We start from the raw sequence: 25936 nt of genomic DNA, 5'->3' as shown, positions 1-25936 counted from the left end.
GATGTTCATCTTCTACCCACGCAGCCGCCCATCTACCCCGGCCCAACCGCCTGCCTCCGCCTCGTCATCCTCTGAACCTCCCCCTACCGCCATTGCTTGCCGCCTGCCACAACCATCCACCTAAAGACCCCCCACCAGGCCACCACCACCACCTGCATCAACTCACAACCCTCACCCGTCAAGTTTCAGAGTCAGTCTCGCCGTTGCCGGCACTCCTCACAGTCCCCGTCTTAGGTCTCGCGCAAAGCCGAAATCGACCGACACTCAAAAATCAGGTACCTCACGTTTAGCAAACGCAGAAAAAAAAACAGGTAATGATGTGCTCAGAGAAATGGCCTAGGATTAATTCAATTGAAATCCCCAAATCATGAGACAGCCGCACCGGAGTGGCAAACCAGGAAACAGCGTATGCACAGCGCATAGCCCGTGTTACATAGACACCGTACTACCAGAAACTAGATTGCTAGACTACCATCAATTTGGACTTGCAAAGTAGAGCAAGCTATTGTGAACCATTCTAATATCTACCGGCAGTTTTACAAGATAACAGCTCATCTGCCTTTCATTCCACATGGGTGGAAGCTTCTAGCAAAGGGCACATTCCACGCCCCTGCTTAATGTCATATTGTCCATACTAGACTAATGCAACCAAAAATTCCTATGTTGCCGTGACGAAAGCTGCGCTCATTCTCAGCTTCAGGATCTATTCCTGAAGATCAATTTTACACGTTCAGTCGATATCACATCCAAGATATATATGGCTGTGCCCAAAGCTGTCTCACTTCCAGTCAAGCTTGCGGGCTTGAAGTTTAGCATATTATGGATCTAGCCTTCTTTGGAGCCAAACGTGATTCCTTATCCTTGTAGCTGCAAGGAAAGACCGGGTTGAGGCCAATTGATGGAGAAAAATGACTCATCCTGCTGTAGAAGGCTCAGAGTCGGTTGTTTTTGTTGTATCCTCAGCATCTTTCATACAGTCGTCTCCAGTTTGATGGCCAGAATCCAGGCTTTCCGGGGCATGTTGTTGTTGATCTGGAGAGCCTGGGCTTGCCTTCCCTACATCATCGTTGCCGTCAGAATTTTTTATGCTTGAAGCAGGTGAGAGTGGTGACTGATTATCTTCTAGCTTGGGCTTCTTTAGAATATTCCCATCTGCATCTTTGCTGTCCAATGAGCTTGGGCTCGCCATGGGTATATTTAAGGCTTCATCGGCTTTTACGGGTCGCTTGGGAGATGGCTTATAATCTTTGTCGGAGTCATTATCCACAAGACCACCAGATTTAGGCCTGAAAATGCCAAGAGATGAATGAAACACAAGAAACGAAGTATGTTTAAGAGTACAGAAATTACATGATCAGTACAGAAAATAGGACCCAGAAAAATTGCCGAGTTATCATCAACGTGAACCAGTAAAAGACAGCACATTAATCTTAAACACAGTACAGCTGGTAATATCCCCAGTTGTCGAAGATGAGATACCTTGCAGGGATGTGATGGATTTCACTTCCATTAGCTGGCTTAACCAGGCATTGTTGATGTGCATGTCTGGTCTGTGCAGCAGAATCTTCTTCATTGCTAAAGGTAAAACAGAAATTTCACGTGGGTTCAGTAAACAATGCAACATCAAGAGTTACAAAAAATGGAACATCTGGAATCCAATCAACCCAGCAACATAAAATAAGCAGCAAATGAGGAAATAAACTTTAAGACCTGTCTTTACTGAAATAATCTTCCTCTTCCTTATCAAGACCTCTTTCATCTGCCTTTCTCGTATGATCCACACTGGTAGTTTGCGTTTCCTCAGCAATATCCACGTACTAGCAGGAAACAAAATACCATCATTGTTCATGTCAATAGTACATGGTATACTAATGCCTAACTTGCTAGAGTGACAAAATTGACAGTAATGGCAGAATGCGAGAACAGACAAAGTCTCAACTCTCCACCTCTTGATACTTGAGTTTGAAGGCCTGAATGCTTGTCAGTTGTTCAAACATCAAAAGTTGATCCCAAAAAGACTCAACAACATATACGACGAGGGATTTTAGATTTTCCTGTTCACAAAAATGCATCAGATGGCAAAGCCCAGTAGATAATTGTTTTCCTTTTTTGGAGAGACAAATATTTTTTCCCATACTCGATAACATGTACATGTCAATGGATAAGGATGTACCTTTCTTATGAAGTCCAACAGTTCGAGGACCGTGGAGTGTAGCATGTTGTATCTATTCCCATTTTCAACAAATACTTCAATAATTGGTTTCAACGTGTTGAATTCAATGACATGGCTAATTAGAAGCTCGTCCTAGAGAACACAGCAAAAAAAAACATCTCAAATTAAGATATGACAAGAACATTGCAGTTAGGATATGCTTGCTGGCTGGTAGGCCTATTCTCTAACGATCAGCGATATAAGGTGTACCACACAGTTTTGCTAAAAGAAGCAAGCAACATGATTGACAGACATGTTTACTATTGCCTCCGACGAAGGAAGCTAAATCCTCATCTTGGAATCATCAGTCCTTTTATTCGGCTTTATACCATGCTGTGCTGCACCAGCTGGTACACTTGTGCATAAAGGGCGGATTCAACTATACAAATCAAGAGAGATTTGCCTTCACTAGTAAAAGTCGCCACCGCTGTTAAATATTTTAAGCTACAAACGACTCTTTTTTGCAGTAATAAGATATGGGGTGCATGTGATGCATATAAGCAAACAAGCATAGGTGTATGATAAACTCGCATGTGGATCATTGGATGAAAGATAGGTTGGATTTGGGTGGTCATGATACTCAACTCTTGAGGACGTGGGAACAATCATAAATATGTTCAGCATGTGAGTGGGTTAATTAAGAAGTTGTCAGTTGTGCTGCAATAATTACATCCCGGTGAATCTGATCCATTATCCAGTGGTCAACATGGAATGCTTGCTAGACTGTATCTAGTTTTAAGTTGGCAGTCATAATGTAGTCAAGAAGGACCAATAGACTTAGTAGTGCGCAGAAGAACCAAAATTTCAATTATATAGTGCTTTTCCTGGATGTAAAGAGCCCTCAATGATGCAATGCTTAATTTATTTATGGGACAAAGTAAATTTCTTACATTTCTGCAAGCACCAATAATAGTACGCATGATTCGGACAGCTGCCACAACCAAAGACCTCTCTCTTCGACGGGTTAGAGTAAGGATCTTCTCCATTGAATTGCTTCCAAAAAAGGTGATCCTGCAAGATTGAGAGCCGCGTGTTAACAAAGACGCCAAAAAAATGAACAGCTGGGGGGGTGGACCGGTGCGACCGAGCATTACTTGATCTTGTAGGGGTGATGACGTGCACAAAAGCATAAGAGCTCACAAATGTTATACAATATTTCAAGCTTCGCAGAATATTCTTCAACTCTTGACGATTCTATTATATTGATCAACTTATCAAAACACTTCTCATAAAATAGCTCGATGAAGTCTCTCTGCAACAGGACAGAGACAAAAATTTCATACCACAATCTAGTTAAACACAAGCATTTGAAAAAATGTAATATTTTGTAATGACCACAAAGCTCATATTGGCTTCTATAAAACAAACATATTAGCTACGTGCATCTACTCATAAACCAAAATGAAGATCAAAAGCATTGGAGAGCAGAGGGGCAGAAACATGAGAAAAACACTATTTCTCGAAGAGATTCATCATACCAAGGATGTGCATTACATAATGTCCTTAATACAAATCATTCCTAAAATCAGGAGATTATACATTTAGAGAATGACAAAAGTACATGATATAAGCTAAAGCATCTTACACATTGTGTAACCGTATCCGCAGTACATCCATCCAGCAGCACCTTCAGAATTTCCAGAAACTGGCAGAGCATTTCGCCACCGAAGTCAGTTGCAATGCCTTCAATCTGAAATTTGATTAACTGTTAGCAGTATCCACAATTATGCTAGAGAAGGCAATTTGAGTTTTGCTAAAAGGATATTCTGAAAAGCATCAGACAAAAAAACAATCACCTGATAAAAATAACACAATGAACAGGAAAAGGCAAACAGTTTGCATGGATTCGAAGAAGAAGAAAAGAAGATATGCCAAGCAAATACACAATTCAATGTCCAAATGCTCCACTAAAATGTAAGATACTCGCAGTTCACAACAAATGGACAGGACATACCCACAATACAAGAAGGTGCCATGATTTAGGGTGCATTTGGATCCAAAGCTAGATTACACTATTTCTAGCCTTAGCTGGCCAGACCTGGTGTTTTGTAGCAGCACAATGACATTAGCTTTGCCAGGAGAGAGAGAGAGAGAGAGAGAGAGAGAGAGAGCAGTTGGGGCACGGAAAACCTTGCCAAGGTAAGAGAGCACAATTGGCTCTCCCTCGACACAAGCTTGAACAGACCCAAGAACACGATGGCTTTACAGGAATGTAATTCACTGCTTGGACCAAAAGTACTGCAACAAATCTGTACGGAGACCAAAATTCACTTACCAGAAGCCCAAGAAGAGAAATGCCTTCTCTAGAACTTTCCTCGTGGTTTGCAATATATGATCTCAGTAAGTTAGGATCTTGAGTAAGATAATGTAGGATGTCTGTCCTGCATTTGCCCAAAAAATGGTGAGACTTAAAAGGATAAGATACAGAAACAACCAAAGAAGAATTCATTCACTGCGCCAGAAGTTACCCAGCTGAGACAAGCACTTTTTCCTGACTCCGCAGCACATCAGAAATTATATCAAAGACACCTCGACTTGCTAGATCCCTGAATAGAGAAACACGATTAGTAAACTACTACAACAGTCTCTAATGATACAGCTTACAAGAAATTGTACTTGAATGATGTTTAGTTAAAATTGACTAAACTGCTCGAGAGGCATGTCTGCATTGCATCAAAAAGGCAAGATAATGATCAAAACACAAACGAGAGGTCAATAGTGTTCCCTTTACGTACATATGCACTATATCCTTTAGCACATCCATACAGTATACTGTCAAAAACAATATGTACAATAATAATTTTGGCATAAAGCGTATGGCTAGCAGAGAGTAAACACTCCTGCAAAAAAAAAGCAGAGAGTAAACACAACCCGTAGAAGCGTTGGCTTGTCATAAGTCATCATGTAACTGAAAGGGCTGCAGTCATACACACAGGAATAACTGACAAATGGACAGCATCACCCTATAACCAACAAAAGCTAAGATTGTAATATACATTTACCACGAGACTTGGCGACGAATGTGGAACAGAAACCTACTACCAGTATTAGTTATGTTTATCTATCTAAGAATGGGCTTGACAGAGAAGTTATTATAACAAGTGTGAGCCGATCTAGAGGGAGAGAAAGGAAAATGGAAAAGCTGATCCAACTATTTGCTTATTACATCCATAAAATGCTGCCACGAATACCCACCAACTAACAAAGAAAATTTTGCCACGACCACGAACAAAACCTAGATAATGTCAAGAGAGGCGGGGTAGACCAAAACTTGACATGGGAGGAGTCCGTAAAGGGAGATCTGGAGGACTGGAATATCAACAAAGATTTAGCCATGGACAGGGGTGTGTGGAAATTAGCTATCCATGTGCCAGAACCATGACCTGGTTTCGGTATCTTACGGATTTTAACTCTAGTCTACCCCAACTTGTTTGGGACTGAAAGGCGTTGGTGTTGTTGTTGTTGTTTTTGTTGTCAATGATGAACAAAACCTGATCGAAATGACCATGAATACAGTGTGGCAGGCCCCCAGGTAATATCGTGATAACTGCGATAAATTCCAACAAAACAAAGAAAGAAATTCTGAAGTGCGCAAGAGAAAATACATCATTCATATACCAACCTAGATAGTTGCATTCGTTGAGCAGGCTGCAGACTTGAGCTGACAGTACAAAACTCACGCAGAAACAAGACCTGCAAAGAACAAAATGTTATCCATGTAAATGGCATACAAAAGGAGAACCATTGCTGAATTGAGCGTACACTGGCACGCCACACTCCCCCCAACACACACAATGATATATAATTTCAACATAAAGAACTAGCAGATTGACTAGAAAGGTAATAAGGTACGTAGTACAAAGATACTTTTGGAGCAACTTAGTGCAAAGATTCATAGTCCACACTCATATCAACTCCCAAATGATGGAAGCCAATGCTCAGCAGAGCTCAAATATATTTTCCAATCTAATTTACAATAGTCACGCAACAGTACATGATGAACAAATAAACTACTTCATCTAGACGCTAGCATCATCAAACACATCCTTGGGTTCATGGTTTGTTTCATTTCCTCTAAGTGCCAACTGCCTACAACACATCATGGAACTACTGTGATCCATGAAAGGAATGAACATTCATTAGCCTTTCTTCTTTTCTGGCAGTTCAACAATTGCAACTGAATAGTTCAAACAAGGTTAACAGAACAGATCATAATATAATATAGCCATCATGACTACTATAATCATACATTCTTGCAGGTTCTATACAGAAGGGTGTATCTAAAGAAATAAACAACGAAATGAAATGCTAGTTTCACCAGTTCTCTTTTTGATTCAGCGGAAATATTTGAAGACCTCATAGTAGCAAACAGTCTTTGCATAAAAGAAGTGTCATCCTTCAGTAGACAAACAACCTACAGGAGAATCATAGAGTCCAAAATTACAGAAGGAAATTTTTGTTTAAAGCACGTGAAAACTTGGTATAGTTGAAACACTAACAAAAGCATTGTTCGCATTAATAATTGCGTTAAGGCTTGCCAGAGTAGCTTCATCCAGTCCTTTCGGTAATATAACATCCTGTAGATGACAGGCACTCCGGTTTGAAATAATTAGCACAAAAGTTGGCAACAGAGATCAAATAAACGAAAACTCTAGATGGCGGGGGCAGGGTGGTGCAGCAGAGCACTGACCTTTATATAGCATATTCTGTATGTTTGATGAATCTTTGAAACCACAGAAGCATTTCTAATGGGTATGGCCTATGAGAGAGAAAGCGTCACCTAAAATCATTACAACTCAAACAGTTTAAGATGCATAAAAGATGACACTCGATTTACCTCCTTGAAAACTGCATGCTCCTTCAGGAAAGCACTATGATTTTGCACATTACGATCCTCTGGATCGTCTGTATAGATCAGGACTCGTTAATAAATAAGTAAAGAACAGTGCATGTAGCTCTACAGGTATGTCATTGTGTAGAACACAGCAGAGTTTATAATTTACTGATGTAAAGCACAACTGAGAGGTACAGGGTATAGTGTTTACATTCAAGGACACCAATTATGTCAAGAATAAAATCATCGGAGAAAATCTTGTCAAATATAGCAGCACTGTTCAATAATACTGCACAATCAGAAAAAATGTAAGTAGCAAGCTGAAATAATCTTTGCTGAAGCTTACTAAGTACTATGTACTTACTGATTGCCTTGACTAATCTGAAGATCTTGTGGAGACCATCCATGTCCCCTAAACCCTTGCATGTTCTGAAAAGGTCCACTATCTTGGGGAAAAAATCACGCTGTAACATGTTGTATTAGTGAAACAGATAAGTTCAAAACATCACGGTATACATACATAAATAAATCAAAATTCAGAAAACCTTGTGTGCAGATGCAATTTGTTGACAGTCTAGTTAGCTACATTCATTCCTCATACCAAAATAAAAGCATTCATTTGTCTAGTTTCTACTATACATATGGGGGCTGATTGCACCTACATTGTGCAAGTATGAGAGGATTTTGCGATGAAATTTACACATATAAATTGATTCTATGAAGATATGAAATCCAAGACTTAAAGCTGTGTATATTAAGGCATGTGCCCATTTGAAAATCAGGTTCAAAGTTAAAATATATTAAAAGAGAAAGGAAGCACATATTAAGGTTTGTGCCCATTTGAAAATCAGGTGCGAAGTAAAAATATGTAAGAGGAACTTTCTGGCTTTTGGAAGATTTTGTGAAAGCTGACAAACATTTGGAGGATGAATACTTGAAAAACTTATTAGTCTTAAATCTCATCAGCTAATTGCATGATTCATAATTCATTTTTCCTTTGATATCTTGTGAATCAGCCGTATAAGAACAATATGTGAGTTAAACAAATTACATTTTTTATTATGTGTTTAACATTTAAAAAAAAACACTTGATCATGTGTTGGCTCCACAGGATAAATCTCGTTGCGCTGCATTTGACTTAATATTTGCGTCAAATCTACATGTATGCACCTAACTGCAGGGAGAGAAACGTGCTACATACAGCATCATAACCACAAATAAACAGTCAATGACTTACATCTTTCAATATTAAATCTGCGAGACGTGTCTGCTGCGTCACATCACATAGCAGTATAGTCTGTACATTTGGTGAACAATATTTCAATATTCAGTATGTAAAATATTGTATAATTTTTCAAGAAAAACGAAGGGCCTAAGGGGCGAGAAGCCCCTTGCTACAATTAATATAGAAGAATAAGACACCAGACTTTCAGTCAGGGATGGTCGAACCCTGGTGGGCTGGCTGTATAATTTTTTGAGAATAAAACATTGTATGATTCATTCTGTATGTTTACTACATGCACATTGACCAAGTTGAATCCTACAAATACATGAAGACTCCCCCATGTCCTAAATGACTTCACAATACTTTTGAGCTCCTAATATCTGATAGCAAAGTATATGATGCTTCTACTTGGCAACCGAAAAGATGTCATTAAATAAAGCATCATAAAAACACTAAGTGTTAAAAGGTTTACATGAAAAGAACACTGAAGGTTGCTCACACCTTTAAAATAACAGAGAGACTGGACAATTCAAGAGGAGGAAGTTCAAATGCTAAGGATTTACCTGCAGGTAAAGCAATAACTGATTAATATTCTAAACTTTCTAAGTGATCATCACAAATAAAAAAAAAGGATCCTTAGCATGACTTCTCAATTGAATAAATAAACATAAGAATGTAATGTTTCATACAGAGCTTGTGAAATTGAATATAATGTGATCAGGCCACCAAATAATCCACTCAAGAATTAAGCAGAGTTCTTGGGGTTGTTGAATTGAAATGGTAAATCAGTTCCAATAACTCTGTACTGAACATTAGCAATACTAAAGAGATCATGTGCACATATTGCAACATAACAATCAAGAGTTAATTGTAAAGATTACTTTGATACTAAGTTATCAAATACTCCCTCCGTCCCATATTAATTGTCGCTCAAACGGATGTATCTAGACATATTTCAGTGCTAGATACATCCGTTTGAGCGACAATTAATATGGGATGGAGGGAGTATATTATAGAGCACATGTTGCACACGAGAGAATAAGTAGTTACCTACCACGCGAAAGCGAATCTCTTGGAGCTTCTAGAGATTTCACTGTTCGTTGTGGACGAACTTCATGAGCTGCAAGACATGGCAAAATAATTAGAAGGACGAATGAGAATAACCAGACAAAAAACCAACTGATTTAACAAACTCACAGCCAAGGATTTTAGATTGTAGTTCAAGCTGTATGGTACACATATTCTCCCTGCATAAAGCCATCAGAATGCAAATTAGACATGATTAAGCCACTGAAGGGAAGGGACACAGAAATAACACCATTTATTGTTGAATCACCATATGAATGAGCATGATTCGGCTTCTTGAAAGCTCAGTGCTAATTCTAGTGCCTTTTCAGGATCCCTCCATGAGATGATTGTTTCTACCAAATAAAATGGGCAAACCACTGTGTCAGGAGAAAGAAAGAAATGGCTATCAAAAAAAAAATGATAGCATGCCAGTTCACCTTCTTGTTTCCTGTAGATATCATCAGGTGTAATGTTGTGAAGCAGCAGAGTGTCATTATCCTCTTCATCCACGACAGCAAGAGCGAGATCTTTTGATCCCTAGGTAAGAAAAAAGCTAAGAAAGTAAATCTCGAATGACAAACAATAACGCTTAAAAAGAAAAATCTTGTCACCAACACTGCTTCATGCCTTACTTTTTTCTCAGTGATAAACAGACCAAACTTCACTGTCATGTAGGGATGCAAGCGGGTCGGCCCAATTGGCCACTTTGGTGTTAACTTAAATGGTGGTCCACTTTGCATATCCTATATATCTAAATAGTTGATCCCCACTAACTCTAATTCTCTCAACATGCAACTATGTCACCATGCATGTGAAAAGACCCACCATAGAAAACACTTCACGTGCAACTATGCCAACTCACCATGGCATACCACCATGCATGGGAAAAGACACACGTTAACATACACCATGGATGATACTCATATTCAGTAAATATTCTACAACTATATAGTATAATAAAATACAATAAATTATATTATTTTAGTTTAAATTCTCATAATGTTATCCAAAAACTAATGTTTCATACAACCAAATCTCATTGAAATAATTGAACCAATTTCCACAGCAACACACAGGCGTCATCTCTAGTATACTTTAAAAATATATATCTAGCAAACGCAGGATAAGTCAATGGGTTGGCTCGGCGCACTTGCATCCCTAATGCCATCAGAGGCACTATGAATATGTGTAGTAATATTAAGCTCCCATACTGCAAATATGTTGGCCTGTTCAACTCCAATGTAATTGTACAAAATACAGAAAAACAGAAGGATGATAAAGCCATCAACAACATAGCAAAACTATCAAGATAGAAATAAAATCCAGTAATAGTGTGAATAACGACATGTACATCACCACATGCTTCTAGAAAATTTAAATTATGTGGTGCATCAGCAGAGAAACCATATATAACTAAGAAATATTGTCAAACCATACCTCTATATAGTCAATGGTTACATGACCCGTTCCCTGGTCATCCCACTTCCCATTATCTTCCAACCGGTACACTTTGACACGCTGGAGCAATTTTTAAAGTGTCAAATGTCTTAATGGCTATTGCTTATATAGCATAGCACAAAATGCATAAATAAGTGGGGATAAGATAATAAGTAGATTAACAGTTACAGGCAAAGCATATTGCACATTTGAGTGACCCAGTAAAAAACGGGCCTAGTAAATGAGGTGAAGGATACCATAGTAGTCACGCCAAGCTACTTGTAAAATCTTTACCACACACAGCAGAAAATGATGAACTGTGTGGCATCCTAATTTACCCACTCCAAAACAAACTACTGCTCTGCTATGACTCTGAAATTTCATGCTTGGGAACGTTCAACAACCTACATTTGAATAATCAAACTAATGTCTGGAAAAATACATATCAGTATATAAAGAAACTCAACCAGCACCAAGAAGGCACTAGCACCCGTGGCATTTCAATTAAGAAGATAACCATGGTCACAAGCATACCCCATGGAGACTAAGCCTCGAACACAGTGGGTCGGCACGGACCCGCGCCTTTAGCCAACAGGACGATGCTCGATTCTCTATATCAATAACGCAATACTATAACCCCCTGATTCCCTCTGCCGAAAATAAATGTGATCTACAAATTACTGGAATATAAGTCTTATGAATCTTGACCTATGATTATCCTCCTTACCAAACAGAACCGGATAAGCAGAAATCTAATCATTACAATAAGGAGATAGCAACACTTCTGTGATGGTGATTTTTAATTGAACCAAACAGAGAGCATAGTGGTCTAAATTCCTTACTCAGATCTATTTATGATCCATGGCTGTATTGCACACCAGTAGAGTAGCACCCATACACTATATCCCACTTCTGATGCTCTAATCCCGTTTAAGGCATGAAGTTTGACCTTCTTCTACAAGTAGCTATCCCAATGCAGACATCAGGTTACTAACTGACATATATTTAGATAAAACCTGATAGTTCATACAAGATCGAGCAGGTGTACATGCCATATCCTTGAAGCACGAAGCTCAAAAACAACTAAACAAACATGTTACATGCTTGCTACTAACCAGCACCTAAGATGCTGAGCAGGAAAATTCCCTTGTGAATAACAACTCCGCAGCAGAAACGGGGTTTCTGTAAATCCTTGTTTGCAGCATAGTAAACAAATTAGCTGAAGCTTGAAATGGAACTAAAAAGTTGCTTTATACATAAAATGTGGCGTGAGCCTTTTTCGGCAAATGGAACTAAAATGTCTTGAGTAAAAACTATTCAGCAAACTGATGTTGCACCGTTCCTCTAGATATACACGAGGCGGCATACTGCATTCACGTGAATGAACTGGACACGTGAAATACCTCTGATACTCCTAATCTCCTATATGGCTATATCGAATCAAAGTATTATAATCTGTAGGTGCTGACTTAAAAAGAAAAACGATTGTATGTGCTAATTAGCAAGAGATCGTCACTTGTAGGGCTTGCTGCTGCAGAAAATCGCACAAAACATAGCGAAGACATCCTAGATTTCTCCAACCAGCCGTGCGCTTGAAAATCCCCAAAACTATGCCCACTCTACACTGTCCCAACATGAACGGAACATCGAATTACCGCCTCTCAGTTCCAGAGGAGCGACCTCGTCAATCCCAGAGCCCGCGGACTTCTAGAAACATCGGGTACCTCGAAATGGGGATCAAACGGGAGCTCCGATGACAGCCCGCGCCCCAAGCCGCAAACCGAAGGCACGGGCGCGCCAAAAAAACTGCCGCGAGTGGATCTACCGCACCAGCTCGCCGCTGGATGCTTCTAGGAACTCCGATGAGGGGCAATAAGCGGGAGGAGCTCACCTTCATGCGCGTGCGCAGCGACTCGCCCTGCCACGCCTCCTTCCTGCCCTGGCCCGGCTTCTCCCCCATCGCGGAGACCCCGCTCGCGTTCCGACGGGGGGACGGTACGGCAGCTTCTCGAATCGCGACGCGGCTAGCAGCGGGAGGAGGATGGAGGCGAAACCCTAACCGCCATTGGCGAGCTCCCTCCCCTCCCCTCGCCTCTCTTCACCTCCCTATCTCTCTCTTTCCCTCCCTCTCCCTCTCGCTCTTGTCTCTCGCTTCGCGGGGTTCTCTTTGCCTTTTCCCTATTGGCCCCCCGAACTTTCTCTCTCTCTTCGTGTAGTAGTACTGTACTACTCGTACGTTTTACTCGCGGACTGGAAAAATGCAGGGTGGGAAGAGGGAAATAGGAGCCTAGGATATTTATTTGCGGTGCCGCGGGTCTTTTTTTTACAGTAGACAGACTTTTTTTAAAAGCAACAGATTTATTCGGACATATTGTTTACAAGTGAATGAGAAATAAAATCAGGAATTATAGATTCCCAAAACAAAGACGATTTTTCACTACGAGTTCTTAGCTAGGCTATGAGCTACTTCATTAGCTTCACGTGGGCACTGTGTGTAAGGGCCAGTTTTTTTGGATGATTCTGCTAGAATCACCCTCCTCATCACCTTTTTCCAGAATCGTCACTTCATATGTTTTTCACAATCCTAGCTAATTAGATCTTAACATAATAAAATCAAGTGGCGATTCTGAGAGAAGCTGGGGAAGGGGGCGATTCTTCAGAATCACCCAAAAGAACTGGCGCTAAGAAACAATTACGAAGTATATTGCTAATTGTTTGCACTCGAGCACCATTGCAACATCTGAGCCAACATATGTATCTGGTTGTTGCACCCCTTCCACCACAAAGCTAGTATCGGACTCGATGATCATTTTGTTGCAACCGACCCTCTCTACTAGATATAGTTTGTTCTGAATTGCTCTCATCTTAGCAGAATCAATACCGACCACATGAGGAACAAACCATGTTGCAACCGCAATAAAATTTCCTCTCCAACCCCGAGCAATAGCACCAGTTGCACCAGATAAAGTTTCAGCTTAGAACGTCGCGTCGACGACTCGTCGTTGATTTTAACCACATCACTAGTCGGTTTCTTCAACATATGCTCATGGATCCTCATTGGCTATCCAGCCGTATAAGCCCGGTACAGTTCATTGCCAAAACCTTAATAGAGATTGCAGCTCTGTTAGGGGTCTGGATTGGTTCACTTTAACATGTTGACGTTGTTGCCACCATAGGAACAAGGCCGCTACCATCATAGGTTCCGCAGCAGGCAGTCTGTCAATTACTCCATTCATCTGACACGGGATTTCAGCAGTTATAGACATTGAGCGATCATGTCGTACTGCTTCCTCTACCCTGTCCTTCACCCCTAGATCTGACCAAACCTCCATTGCTCTCTTATAGGTAAACATACAATGTTGGATGTAGGAACGAAGTATGTCTACCAGAGGGGGTGAATGGGAGTTTTAAAATTTCTTTCAAAAATCTCAAAAGCCTCGGAACCCAACAGCGGAGCGAATGAAAAACAAAGTACAGCGAGCTAAAACAAACTACCGAAAGGAAACTAAAACATGCATCGAGACAAATCACATGATCGAAAGTAAATAGGAGTAGCAGGGGTAACCAAGTGATGCTCGATGGCGACAGGGTGTTTGTTCGACCAGTTCATCCTTCTGCACAAGGACTACGTCTGGTTGGAGGGGTTGTAACTTAACACGGAATATATGATGGAAATATGCCCTAGAGGCAATAATAAAATGGTTATTATTATATTTCCTAAATCAGGATAAAGGTTTATTATTCATGCTAGAATTATATTGATCGGAAACTTAAATACATGTGTGAATACATAAACAAATACCGTGTCCCTAGTAAGTCTCTACTAGACTAGCTGGTTAATCAAAGATGGTTAAGGTTCCCTAACCATGGACATGAGTTGTCATTTGATAAAGGGATCACATCATTAGGAGAATGATGTGATGGACAAGACCCATCCGTTAGCTTAGCATAATGATCGTTCAATTTTATTGCTATTGTTTTTTTCATGTCAAATACATATTCCTAAGACTATGAGATTATGCAACTCCTAGATACCGGAGGAATACCTTGTGTGCTATCAAACGTCACAACGTAACTGGGTGATCATAAAGATGCAGCTATCTCCGAAGGTGTTTGTTGGGTTGGCATAGATCGACATTAGGATTTGTCACTCCGAGTATCGGAGAGGTATCTCTGGGCCCTCTCGGTAATACACATCATAAGCTTGCAAGCAAATGACTAATGAGTTAGTCACGAGGTGATGTATTACGGAACGAGTAAAGAAACTTGCCAGTAACGAGATTGAACTAGGTATAAAGATATCGACTATCGAATCTTAGGCAAGTAACATACCGATGGACAAAGGGAATTACATATGTTGTCATAACGGTTGGACCAATAAAGATCTTCATAGATGTTGGGGAACGTAGTAGTTTCAACAAAAAAATCCTACGCACACGCAAGATCATGGTGATGCATATCAACGAGAGGGGAGAGTGTCGTCCACGTACCCTCGTAGACCGTAAGCGGAAGCATTATGAAAACGCGATTGATGTAGTCGTACGTCTTCACGATCCGACCGATCCAAGTACCGAACACACGGCACCTCCGAGTTCAGCACACGTTCAGCTCGGTGACGTCCCATGAACTCACGATTCAGCAGAGCTTCGAGGGAGAGTTCCGTCAGCACGATGGTGTGATGACGGTGATGATGATGCTACCGACGCAGGGCTTCACCTAAGCACCAGTACGATATGACCGAGGTGGATTATGGTGGAGGGGGGCACCACACAAGGATAAAAGATCAACGTGTGTGTCTTGGGGTGCCCCCCTGCCCCGTATATAAAGGAGCAAGGGAGGAGGCCGGCCGGCCCTAGCAGGGCGCACCAAGAGGAGGAGTCCTCCTCCTAGTGGGAGTAGGACTCCCCTTTCCTAGTCCCACTAGGAGGGGGAAGGAAAGAGTGGGAGAGGGGAAAGGCAAGCCCCCCCTTCCTTGTCCTATTCGAGCTCAAGGGGAGGGGCGCGACCTGCCATGGCCGGCCCCTCTCTCTCTCTCTTCACTAGGGCCCATCAAGGCCCATTAGCCCCCGGGGGTTCCGGTAACCCCCCGACACTCCGGTAAAATCCCGATTTCACCCGGAACTATTCTGATGTCCAAATATAGGCTTCCAATATATCAATCTTTAAGTCTCGACCATTTCGAGACTCCTCGTCATGTCCATGATCATATCCGGGACTCCGAACTACCTTCGGTTCATCAAAACACATAAACTCATATTACCTATCGTCACCAAACGTTAAGCGTGCGGACCCTACGGGTTCGAGAACTATGTAGACATGACCGAGACACGTCTCCGGTCAATAACCAATAGCGGAACCTGGATGCTCATATTGGCTCCTACATATTCTACGAAGATCTTTATCGGTCAAACTACATAACAACATACGTTGTTCCTTTTGTCATCGGTATGTTACTTGCCCGAGATTCGATCGTCGGTATCTCAATACCTAGTTCAATCTCGTTACCGGCAAGTCTCTTTACTCGTTCCGTAATACAGCATCCACAACTAACTCATTAGTTGCATTGCTTGCTAGGCTTATAGTGATGTGCATTGCCGACAGGGCCCAGAGATATCTCTCCGACAATCGGAGTGACAAATCCTAATCTCGATCTATGCCAACTCAGCAAGTACCATCGGAGACACCTGTAGAGCACCTTTATAATCACCCAGTTACGTTGTGACGTTTGGTAGCACACAAAGTGTTCCTCCGGTATTCGGGAGTTGCATAATCTCATAGTTATAGGAACATGTATAAGTCATGAAGAAAGCAATAGCAATATACTAAACAATCAAATGCTAAGCTAACGGAATGGGTCAAGTCAATCACATCATTCTCTAATGATGTGATCCCGTTAATCAAATGACAACTCATGTCCATGGCTAGGAAACTTAACCATATTTGATTCAACGAGCTAGCCAAGTAGAGGCATACTAGTGACGCTATGTTTGTCTATGTATTCATACATGTACTAAGTTTCCGGTTAATACAATTCTAGCATGAATAATAAATATTTATCATGATATAAGGAAATATAAATAACAACTTTATTATTGCCTCTAGGGCATATTTCCTTCAGTCTCCCACTTGCACTAGAGTCAATAATCTAGATTACACAGTAATGATTCTAACACCCATGAAGTCTTGGTGCTGATCATGTTTTGCTCGTGAGAGAGGCTTAGTCAATGGGTCTGCAACATTCAGATCCGCATGTATCTTGCAAATCTCTATGTCTCCCTCCTTGACTTGGTCGCGGATGGAATTGAAGCGTCTCTTGATGTGCTTGGTTCTCTTGTGAAATCTGGATTCCTTTGCCAAGGCAATTGCACCAGTATTGTCACAAAAGATTTTCACTGGACCTGATGCACTAGGTATGACACCTAGATCGGATATGAAATCCTTCATCCAGACTCCTTCATTTTCTGCTTCCGAAGCAGCTATGTACTCCGCTTCACACGTAGATCCCACCACGACGCTTTGCTTAGAACTGCACCAACTGACAGCTCCACCATTCAATATAAACACGTATCCGGTTTGTGACTTAGAGTCATCTGGATCACTGTCAAAGCTTGCATTGACGTAACCATTTACGACGAGCTCTTTGTCACCTCATAAACGAGAAACATATCCTTAGTCCTCTTCAGGTATTTTAGGATGTTCTTGACCGTTGTCCAGTGATCCATTCCTGGATTTACTTTGGTACCTCCCTGCTAAACTAATAACAAGGCACACATCACCTCTGGTACACAGCATTGCATACATGATAGAGCCTATGGCTGAGGCATAGGGAGCATCTTTCATTTTCTCTCTATCTTCTGTAGTGGTCGGGCATTGAGTCTGACTCAACCTCACACCTTGTAACACAAGCAAGAACCCTTTATTTGCTTGATCCATTTTGAACTTCTTCAAAACTTTATCAAGGTATATGCTTTGTGAAAGTCCAATTAAGCGTCTTGATCCATCTCTATAGATCTTGATGCCCAATATATAAGCAGCTTCACCGAGGTCTTTCATTCAAAAACTCTTATTCAAGTACCATTTTATGCTATCCAGAAATTATATATCATTTCCAATCAAAATGTCATCCACATATAATATTAGAAATGCTATAGATCTCCCACTCACTTTCTTGTAAATACAGGCTTCTCCAAAATCTTGCAACCATTTACGACGAGCTCTTTGTCACCTCCATAAACGAGAAACATATCCTTAGTCCTTTTCAGGTATTTTAGGATGTTCTTGACCGCTGCCCAGTGATCCATTCCTGGATTTACTTTGGTACCTCCCTGCTAAGCTAATAACAAGGCACACATCATGTCTGGTACACATCATTGCATACATGACAGAGCCTATGGCTGAGGCATAAGGAACATCTTTCATTTTCTCTCTATCTTCTGTAGTGGTCGGGCATTGAGTCTGACTCAACTTCACACCTTGTAACATAGGCAAGAACCCTTTATTTGCTTGATCCATTTTGAACTTCTTCAAAACTTTATCAAGGTATGTGCTTTGTGAAAGTCCAATTAGGCGTCTTGATCTATCTCTATAGATCTTGATGCCCAATATATAAGCAGTTTCACCGAGGTCTTTCATTGAAAAACTCTTATTCAAGTATCCTTTTATGCTATCCAGAAATTCTATATCATTTCCAATCAACAATATGTCATCCACATATAATATTAGAAATGCTACAGATCTCCCACTCACTTTCTTGTAAATACAGGCTTCTCCAAAGGTCTGTATAAAACCATATGCTTTGATCACACTATCAAAACGTTTATTCCAACTCCGAGATGCTTGCACCAGTCCATAGATGGATCGATGGAGCTTGCACACTTTGTTAGCATACTTTGGATCGATAAAACCTTCAGGTTGCATCATATACAACTCTTCTTCCAGAAATCCATTCAGGAATGCAGTCTTTACATCGATTTGCCAATTTTCATAATCATAAAATGCGGCAATAGCTAACATGATTTGGACGGACTTAAGCATCGCTATGAGTGAGAAAGTCTCATTGTAGTCAACTCCTTGAACTTGTCGAAAACCTTTCGCAACAAGTCAAGCTTTGTAGACAGTAACATTACCGTCAGCGTCAGTCTTCTTCTTGAAGATCCATTTATTCTCGATGGCTTGCTGCTCATCGGGCAAGTCAACCAAAGTCCACACTTTGTTCTCATACATGCATCCCATCTCAGATTTCATGGCCTCAAGCCATTTTGCGAAATCTGGGCTCATCATCGCTTCCTCATAGTTCGTAGGTTCGTCATGGTCAAGTAACATGGCCTCCAGAACAGGATTACCGTACCACTTTGGTGCGGATCTTACTCCGGTTGACCTACGAGGTTCGATAGTAACTTAATCTGAAGTTACATGATCATCATCATTAGCTTCCTCACTAATTGGTGTAGTAGTCAGAGGAACAGATTTCTATGATGAACTACTTTCCAATAAGGGAGCAGGTACAGTTACCTCATCAAGTTCTACTCTCCTCCCACTCACTTCTTTCGAGAGAAACTCCTTCTCTAGAAAGGATCCATTCTTAGCAACGAATGTCTTGCCTTCGGATCTATGATAGAAGGTGCACCCAACAGTCTCCTTTGGGTATCCTATGAAGACACATTTCTCCGATTTGGGTTTGAGCTTATCAGGTTGAAGCTTTTTCACATAAGCATTGCAACTCCAAACTTTAAGAAATGACAACTTTGGTTTCTTGCCAAACCACAGTTCACAAGGCGTCGTCTCGACGGATTTAGATGGTGCCCTATTTAACGTGAATGCAGCCGTCTCTAAAGCATAACCCCAAAACGATAGCGGTAAATCAGTAAGAGACATCATAGATCGCACCATATCTAGTAAAGTACGATTACGACATTCGGACACACCATTACGATGTGGTGTTCCAGGTGGCGTGAGTTGCGAAACTATTACACATTGTGTTAAATGAAGACTAAACTTGTAACTCAAATATTCTCCTCCACGATCAGATCATAGAAACTTTATTTTCTTGTTACGATGATTTTCCACTTCACTCTGAAATTCTTTGAACTTTTCAAATGTTTCAGACTTATGTTTCATCAAGTAGATATACCCATATCTGCTCAAATCATCTGTGAAGGTGAGAAAATAACGATACCCGCCGCGAGCCTCAACATTCATTGGACCGCATACATCAGTATGTATGATTTCCAACAAATCTGTTGCTCGATCCATTGTTCCGGAGAACAGCGTTTTAGTCATCTTGCCCATGAGGCATGGTTCGCAAGTACCAAGTGATTCATAATAAAGTGATTCGAAAAGTCCGTCAGAATGGAGTTTCTTCATGCGCTTTACACCAATATGACCTAAACGGCAGTGCCACAAATAAGTTGCACTATCATTATCAACTCTGCATATTTTAGCATCAATATTATGAATATGTGTATCACTGTCGAGATTCATCAAAAATAGACCACTCTTCAAGGGTGCATGACCATAAAATATATTACTCATATAAATAGAACAACCATTATTCTCAGATTTAAATGAATAACCATCTCGCATCAAACAAGATCCAGATATAATGTTCATGCTCAACGCTGACACCAAATAACAATTATTCAGGTCTAAAATTAATCCCGAAGGTAGATGTAGAGGTAGCGTGTCGACCGCGATCACATCGACTTTGGAACCATTTCCCACGCGCATCGTCACCTCGTCCTTAGCCAATCTTCGCTTAATCCGTAGTCCCTATTTCGAGTTGCAAATATTAGCAACAGAACCAGTATCAAATACCCAGGTGCTACTGCGAGCATTAGTAAGGTACACATCAATAACATGTATATCACATATACCTTTGTTCACCTTGCCATCCTTCTTATCCGCCAAATACTTGGGGAAGTTCCGCTTCCAATGACCAGTCCCTTTGCAGTAGAAGCACTCAGTCTCAGGCTTAGGTCCAGACTTGGGCTTCTTCACTTGAGCAACAACTTGCTTGTTGTTCTTCTTGAAGTTCCCCTTCTTCCCTTTACCCTTTTTCTTGAAACTGGTGGTCTTGTTGACCATCAACACTTAATGCTCCTTCTTGATTTCTACCTCCGCAGACTTTAGCATTGCGAAGAGCTGGGGAATTGTCTTATCCATCCCTTGCATATTATAGTTCATCACGAAGCTCTTGTATCTTGGTGGCAGTGATTGAAGAATTCTGTCAATGACACTATCATCCGGAAGATTAACTCCCAGTTGAATCAAGTGATTATTATACCCACACATTTTGAGTATATGCTCACTGACAGAACTATTCTCCTCCATCTTGCAGTTGTAGAACTTATTGGAGACTTCATATCTCTCAATCCAGGCATTTGCTTGAAATATTAACTTCAACTCCTGGAACATCTCGTATGCTCCATGATGTTCAAAACGTCATTGAAGTCCCGGTTCTAAGCCGTAAAGCATGGCACACTAAACTATCGAGTAGTCATCAGCTTTGCTCTGCCATACGTTCATAACATCTAGCATTGCTCCTGCAGCGGGTTTGGCACCTAGCGATGCTTCCAGGACATAATTCTTCTGTGCAGCAATGAGGACAATCCTCAAGTTACGGACCCAGTCCGTGTAATTGCTACCATCATCTTTCAACTTTGCTTTCTCAAGGAACGCATTAAAATTCAACGGAACAAAAGCACGGACCATCTATCTACAACAACATAGACATGCAAAATACTACCAGGTACTAAGTTCATGATAAATTAAAGTTCAATTAATCAAATTACTTAAGAACTCCCACTTAGACGGACATCCCTCTAATCATCTAAGTGATCACGTGATCCATATCAACTAAACAATGTCCGATCATCACGTGAGATGGAGTAGTTTTCAATGGTGAACATCACTATGTTGATCATATCTACTATATGATTCATGCTCGACCTTTCGGTCTCAGTGTTCCGAGGCCATATCTGCATATGCTATGCTCGTCAAGTTTAACCCGAGTATTCTGCGTGTGCAAAACTGGCTTGCACCCGTTGTATGTGAACGTAGAGCTTATCACACCCGATCATCACGTGGTGTCTCGGCACGAAGAACTTTCACAACGGTGCATACTCAGGGAGAACACTTATACCATGAAATTTAGTGAGAGATCATCTCATAATGCTACCGTCGATCTAAGCAAAATAAGATACATAAAAGATAAACATCACATCCAATCAATATAAGTGGTATGATATGGCCATCATCATCTTGTGCCTTTGATCTCCATCTCTAAAGCACCGTCATGATCACCATCGTCACTGGCGCGACACCTTGATCTCCATCGTAGCATCGTTGTCGTCTCGCCAACTATTGCTTCTACGACTATCGCTACCGCTTAGTGATAAAGTAAAGCAATTACATGGCGATTGCATTTCATACAATAAAGCGACAACCATATGGCTCTTGCCAGTTGCCGATAACTCTGTTACAAAACATGATCATATCATACAATAAAATTTAGCATCATGTCTTGACCATATCACATCACAACATGCCCTGCAAAAACAAGTTAGACGTCCTCTACTTTATTGTTGCAAGTTTTACGTGGCTGCTACGGGCTGAGCAAGAACCATTCTTACCTACGCATCAAAACCACAACGATATTTCGTCAAGTATGTGATGTTTTAACCTTCACAAGGACTGGGCCTAGCCACACTCGATTCAACTAAAGTTGGAGAAACTAACACCCGCCATCCACCTGTGCGTGAAGCACGTCGGTAGAACCAGTCTCGCATAAGCGTACGCGTAATGTAGGTCCGGGCCGCTTCATCCAACAATACCGCCGAATCAAAGTATGACATGCTGGTAAGTAGTATGACTTGTATCGCCCACAACACATTTGTTTCTACTCGTGCATATAACATCTACGCATAAACCGGGCTCGGATGCCACTGTTGGGGAACGTAGTAATTTCAAAAAAATTCCTACGCACACGCAAGATCATGGTGATGCATAGCAATGAGAGGGGAGAGTGTCGTCCACGCACCCTCGTAGACCGTCAGCGGAAGCATTATGACAACGCGGTTGATGTAGTCGTACGTCTTCACGATCCGACCGATCCAAGTACCGAACACACGGCGCCTCCGAGTTCAGCACACGTTCAGCTCGGTGACGTCCCACGAACTCACGATCCAGCAGATCTTCGAGGGAGAGTTCCGTCAGCACGACGGCGTGATGACGATGATGATGATGCTACCAACGTAGGGCTTCGTCTAAGCACCGCTACGATATGACCGAGGTGGATTATGGTGGAGGGGGGCACCACACACGGCTAAAAGATCAACCGATCAACTTGTGTGTCTTGGGGTGCCCGCGTGCCCCCGTATATAAAGGAGCAAGGGGGGAGGCCGGCCGGCCTTAGCAGGGCGCGCCAAGAGGAGGAGTCCTCCTTCTAGTGGGAGCAGGACTCCCCTTTCCTAGTCCCACTAGGAGGGGGAAGGAAAGAGTGGGAGAGGGGAAAGGCAAGGGGGGCGCCGCCCCCCCTTCATTGTCCTATTCGGACTCAAGGGGAGGGGACACGCGGCTTGCCATGGCCGTCCCCTCTCTCTCTCCACTAGGGCCCATCAAGGCCCACTAGCCCCCCCGGGGGGGGGGTCCGGTAACCCCCCGGCACTCAGGTAAAATCCTGATTTCACCGGAACTATTCCGATGTCCAAATATAGGCTTCCAATATATCAATCTTTATGTCTCGACCATTTCGAGACTCCTCGTCATGTCCGTGATCATATCTGGGACTTTGAACTACCTTTGGTTCATCAAAACACATAAACTCATATTACCGATCGTCACCGAATGTTAAGCGTGCGGACCCTACGGGTTCGAGAACTATGCAGACATGACCGAGACACGTCTTCGGTCAATAACCAATAGCGGAACCTGGATGCTCATATTGGCTCCTACATATTCTATGAAGATGTTTATCGGTCAAACTGCATAACAACATAAGTTGTTCCCTTTGTCATCGGTATGTTACTTGCCCGAGATTCGATCGTCGGTATCTCAATACCTAGTTCAATATCATTACCGGAAAGTCTCTTTACTCGTTCCGTAATACATCATCCTGCAACTAACTCATTAGTTTCATTGCTTGCAAGGCTTATAGTGATGTGCATTACCGAGAGGGCCCAGAGATACCTCTCCGACAATCGGCGTGGCAAATCCTAATCTCGATCTATGCCAACTCAACAAGTACCATCAGAGACACCTGTAGAGCACCTTTATAATCACCCAATTACGTTGTGACGTTTGGTAGCACACAAGGTGTTCCTCCGGTATTTGGGAGTTGCATAATCTCATAGTCATAGGAACATGTATAAGTCATGAAGAAAGCAATAGCAATATACTAAACGATCAAATGCTAAGCTAACGGAATGGGTCAAGTCAATCACATCATTCTCTAATGATGTGATCCCGTTAATCAAATGACTGTTGGGTTTCGTAGTAATTTTAAAAAATTTCCTACGCACACGCAAGATTATGTGATGCATAGCAACAAGAGGGGAGAGTGCTGTCTACGTACCCACGCAGACCGACTGCGGAAGCGTTGACACGACGTAGAGGAAGTAGTCGTACGTCTTCACGATCCAACCGATCAAGCACCGAAACTGCGGCACCTCCGAGTTCGAGCACACGTTCAGCCCGATGATGATCCCCGGACTCCGATCCAGCAAAGTGTCGGGGAAGAGTTCCGTCAGCACGACGGCGTGGTAACGATCTTGATGTACTACAGCAGCAGGGCTTCGCCTAAACTCCGCTACAGTATTATCGAGGATTATGGTGGCAGGGGCACCGCACACGGCTAAGGAATAGATCATGTGGATCAACTTGTGTGTTCTAGGGTGCCTCTACCTCAGTATATAAAGGACCAAAGGGGGGGAAGGCTGGCCGGCCACAAGGGGTGCGCCAGGAGAGTCCTACTCCCTCTGGGAGTAGGATTCCCCCCCCCCCAATCCTAGTTGGAATAGGATTCGCGGAGGGGGAAAAGAGAGAGAGGGGGCCGGCCACCTCTCCTAGTCCTAATAGGACTAGGGGAAGGGGGAGGCGCGCAGCCCATGAAGGGCTGCCTCTTCTCTTTTCCACTAAGGCCCATCATGGCCCATTTAGCTCCCAGGGGGTTCCGGTAACCTTCCCGGTACTCCGGTAAAATCCCGATTTCACCCGGAACACTTCCGATATCCAAACATAGGCTTCCAATATATCAATCTTTACGTCTCGACCATTTCGAGACTCCTCGTCATGTCCGTGATCACATCCGGGACTCCGAACAACCTTCGGTACATCAAAATGCATAAACTCATAATATAACTGTCATCGTAACCTTAAGCGTGCGGACCCTACGGGTTCGAGAACAATGTAGACATGACCGAGACGCGTCTCCGGTCAATAACCAATAGCGGGACCTGGATGCCCATATTGGCTCCTACATATTCTACGAAGATCTTTATCGGTCAGACCGCATAACAACATACGTTGTTCCCTTTGTCATCGGTATGTTACTTGCCCGAGATTCGATCGTCGGTATCCAATACCTAGTTCAATCTCGTTACCGGCAAGTCTCTTTACTCGTTCTATAATACATCATATCACAACTAACATATTAGTTGTAATGCTTGCAAGGCTTATGTGATGTGCATTACCGAGAGGGCCCAGAGATACCTCTCCGACAATCGGAGTGACAAAACCTAATCTCGAAATACGCCAACCCAACATGTACCTTTGGAGACACCTGTAGTACTCCTTTATAATCACCCAGTTATGTTGTGACGTTTGGTAGTACCCAAAGTGTTCCTCCGGTAAACGGGAGTTGCATAATCTCATAGTCATAGGAACATGTATAAGTCATGAAGAAAGCAATAGCAACATACTAAACGATCGGGTGCTAAGCTAATGGAATGGGTCATGTCAATCAGATCATTCAACTAATGATGTGACCTCGTTAATCAAATAACAACACTTTGTTCATGGTTAGGAAACATAACCATCTTTGATTAACGAGCTAGTCAAGTAGAGGCATACTAGTGACACTAAGTTTGTCTATGTATTCACACATGTATTATGTTTCCGGTTAATACAATTCTAGCATGAATAATAAACATTTATCATGATATAA

At 41.9% G+C, this 25936-nt stretch overlaps 1 protein-coding gene across 1 annotated transcript; it reads right to left on the bottom strand.

Annotated features, from left to right (window-relative positions):
• Positions 1 to 318: 318 nt before the first annotated feature.
• On the bottom strand, positions 319 to 12961 carry LOC125550883 (uncharacterized). The gene is made up of 25 exons (XM_048713997.2): positions 12668 to 12961; positions 10777 to 10857; positions 9777 to 9876; positions 9608 to 9692; positions 9469 to 9518; positions 9326 to 9391; positions 8773 to 8834; positions 8284 to 8343; positions 7411 to 7510; positions 7258 to 7335; positions 7050 to 7117; positions 6903 to 6971; positions 6712 to 6789; positions 6531 to 6626; positions 5835 to 5905; positions 4681 to 4758; positions 4488 to 4593; positions 3798 to 3902; positions 3307 to 3464; positions 3103 to 3223; positions 2174 to 2305; positions 1947 to 2054; positions 1711 to 1817; positions 1480 to 1575; positions 319 to 1286 (listed from the first exon to the last, which is right to left on the bottom strand). Exons 1-25 carry the CDS (start codon positions 12734 to 12736, stop codon positions 914 to 916), a joined length of 2517 nt encoding a protein of 838 aa, XP_048569954.1. The 5' UTR covers positions 12737 to 12961; the 3' UTR covers positions 319 to 913.
• Positions 12962 to 25936: the final 12975 nt, after the last annotated feature.

The sequence above is a fragment of the Triticum urartu genome, chromosome 1A, assembly GCF_056163025.1.
Source record: "Triticum urartu cultivar PI428250 chromosome 1A, HENAU_Tu73, whole genome shotgun sequence".
Lineage (NCBI taxonomy): Eukaryota > Viridiplantae > Streptophyta > Magnoliopsida > Poales > Poaceae > Triticum > Triticum urartu.
This window is presented reverse-complemented; position numbering and strand designations above follow the sequence as displayed.

Bases quoted from the DNA above. Each gene is read 5' to 3' on its own strand.
- LOC125550883 (XM_048713997.2), bottom strand. From the start codon at position 12,736: ATGGGGGAGAAGCCGGGCCAGGGCAGGAAGGAGGCGTGGCAGGGCGAG. The intron at 8,344-8,772 runs GTGTGAGCAACC...CCAAATGTACAG, and splicing joins GTCTCTCTGTTATTTTAAAG to ACTATACTGCTATGTGATGT. The intron at 7,336-7,410 runs GTAAGTACATAG...CTGATTGTGCAG, and splicing joins CAGATTAGTCAAGGCAATCA to TATTATTGAACAGTGCTGCT.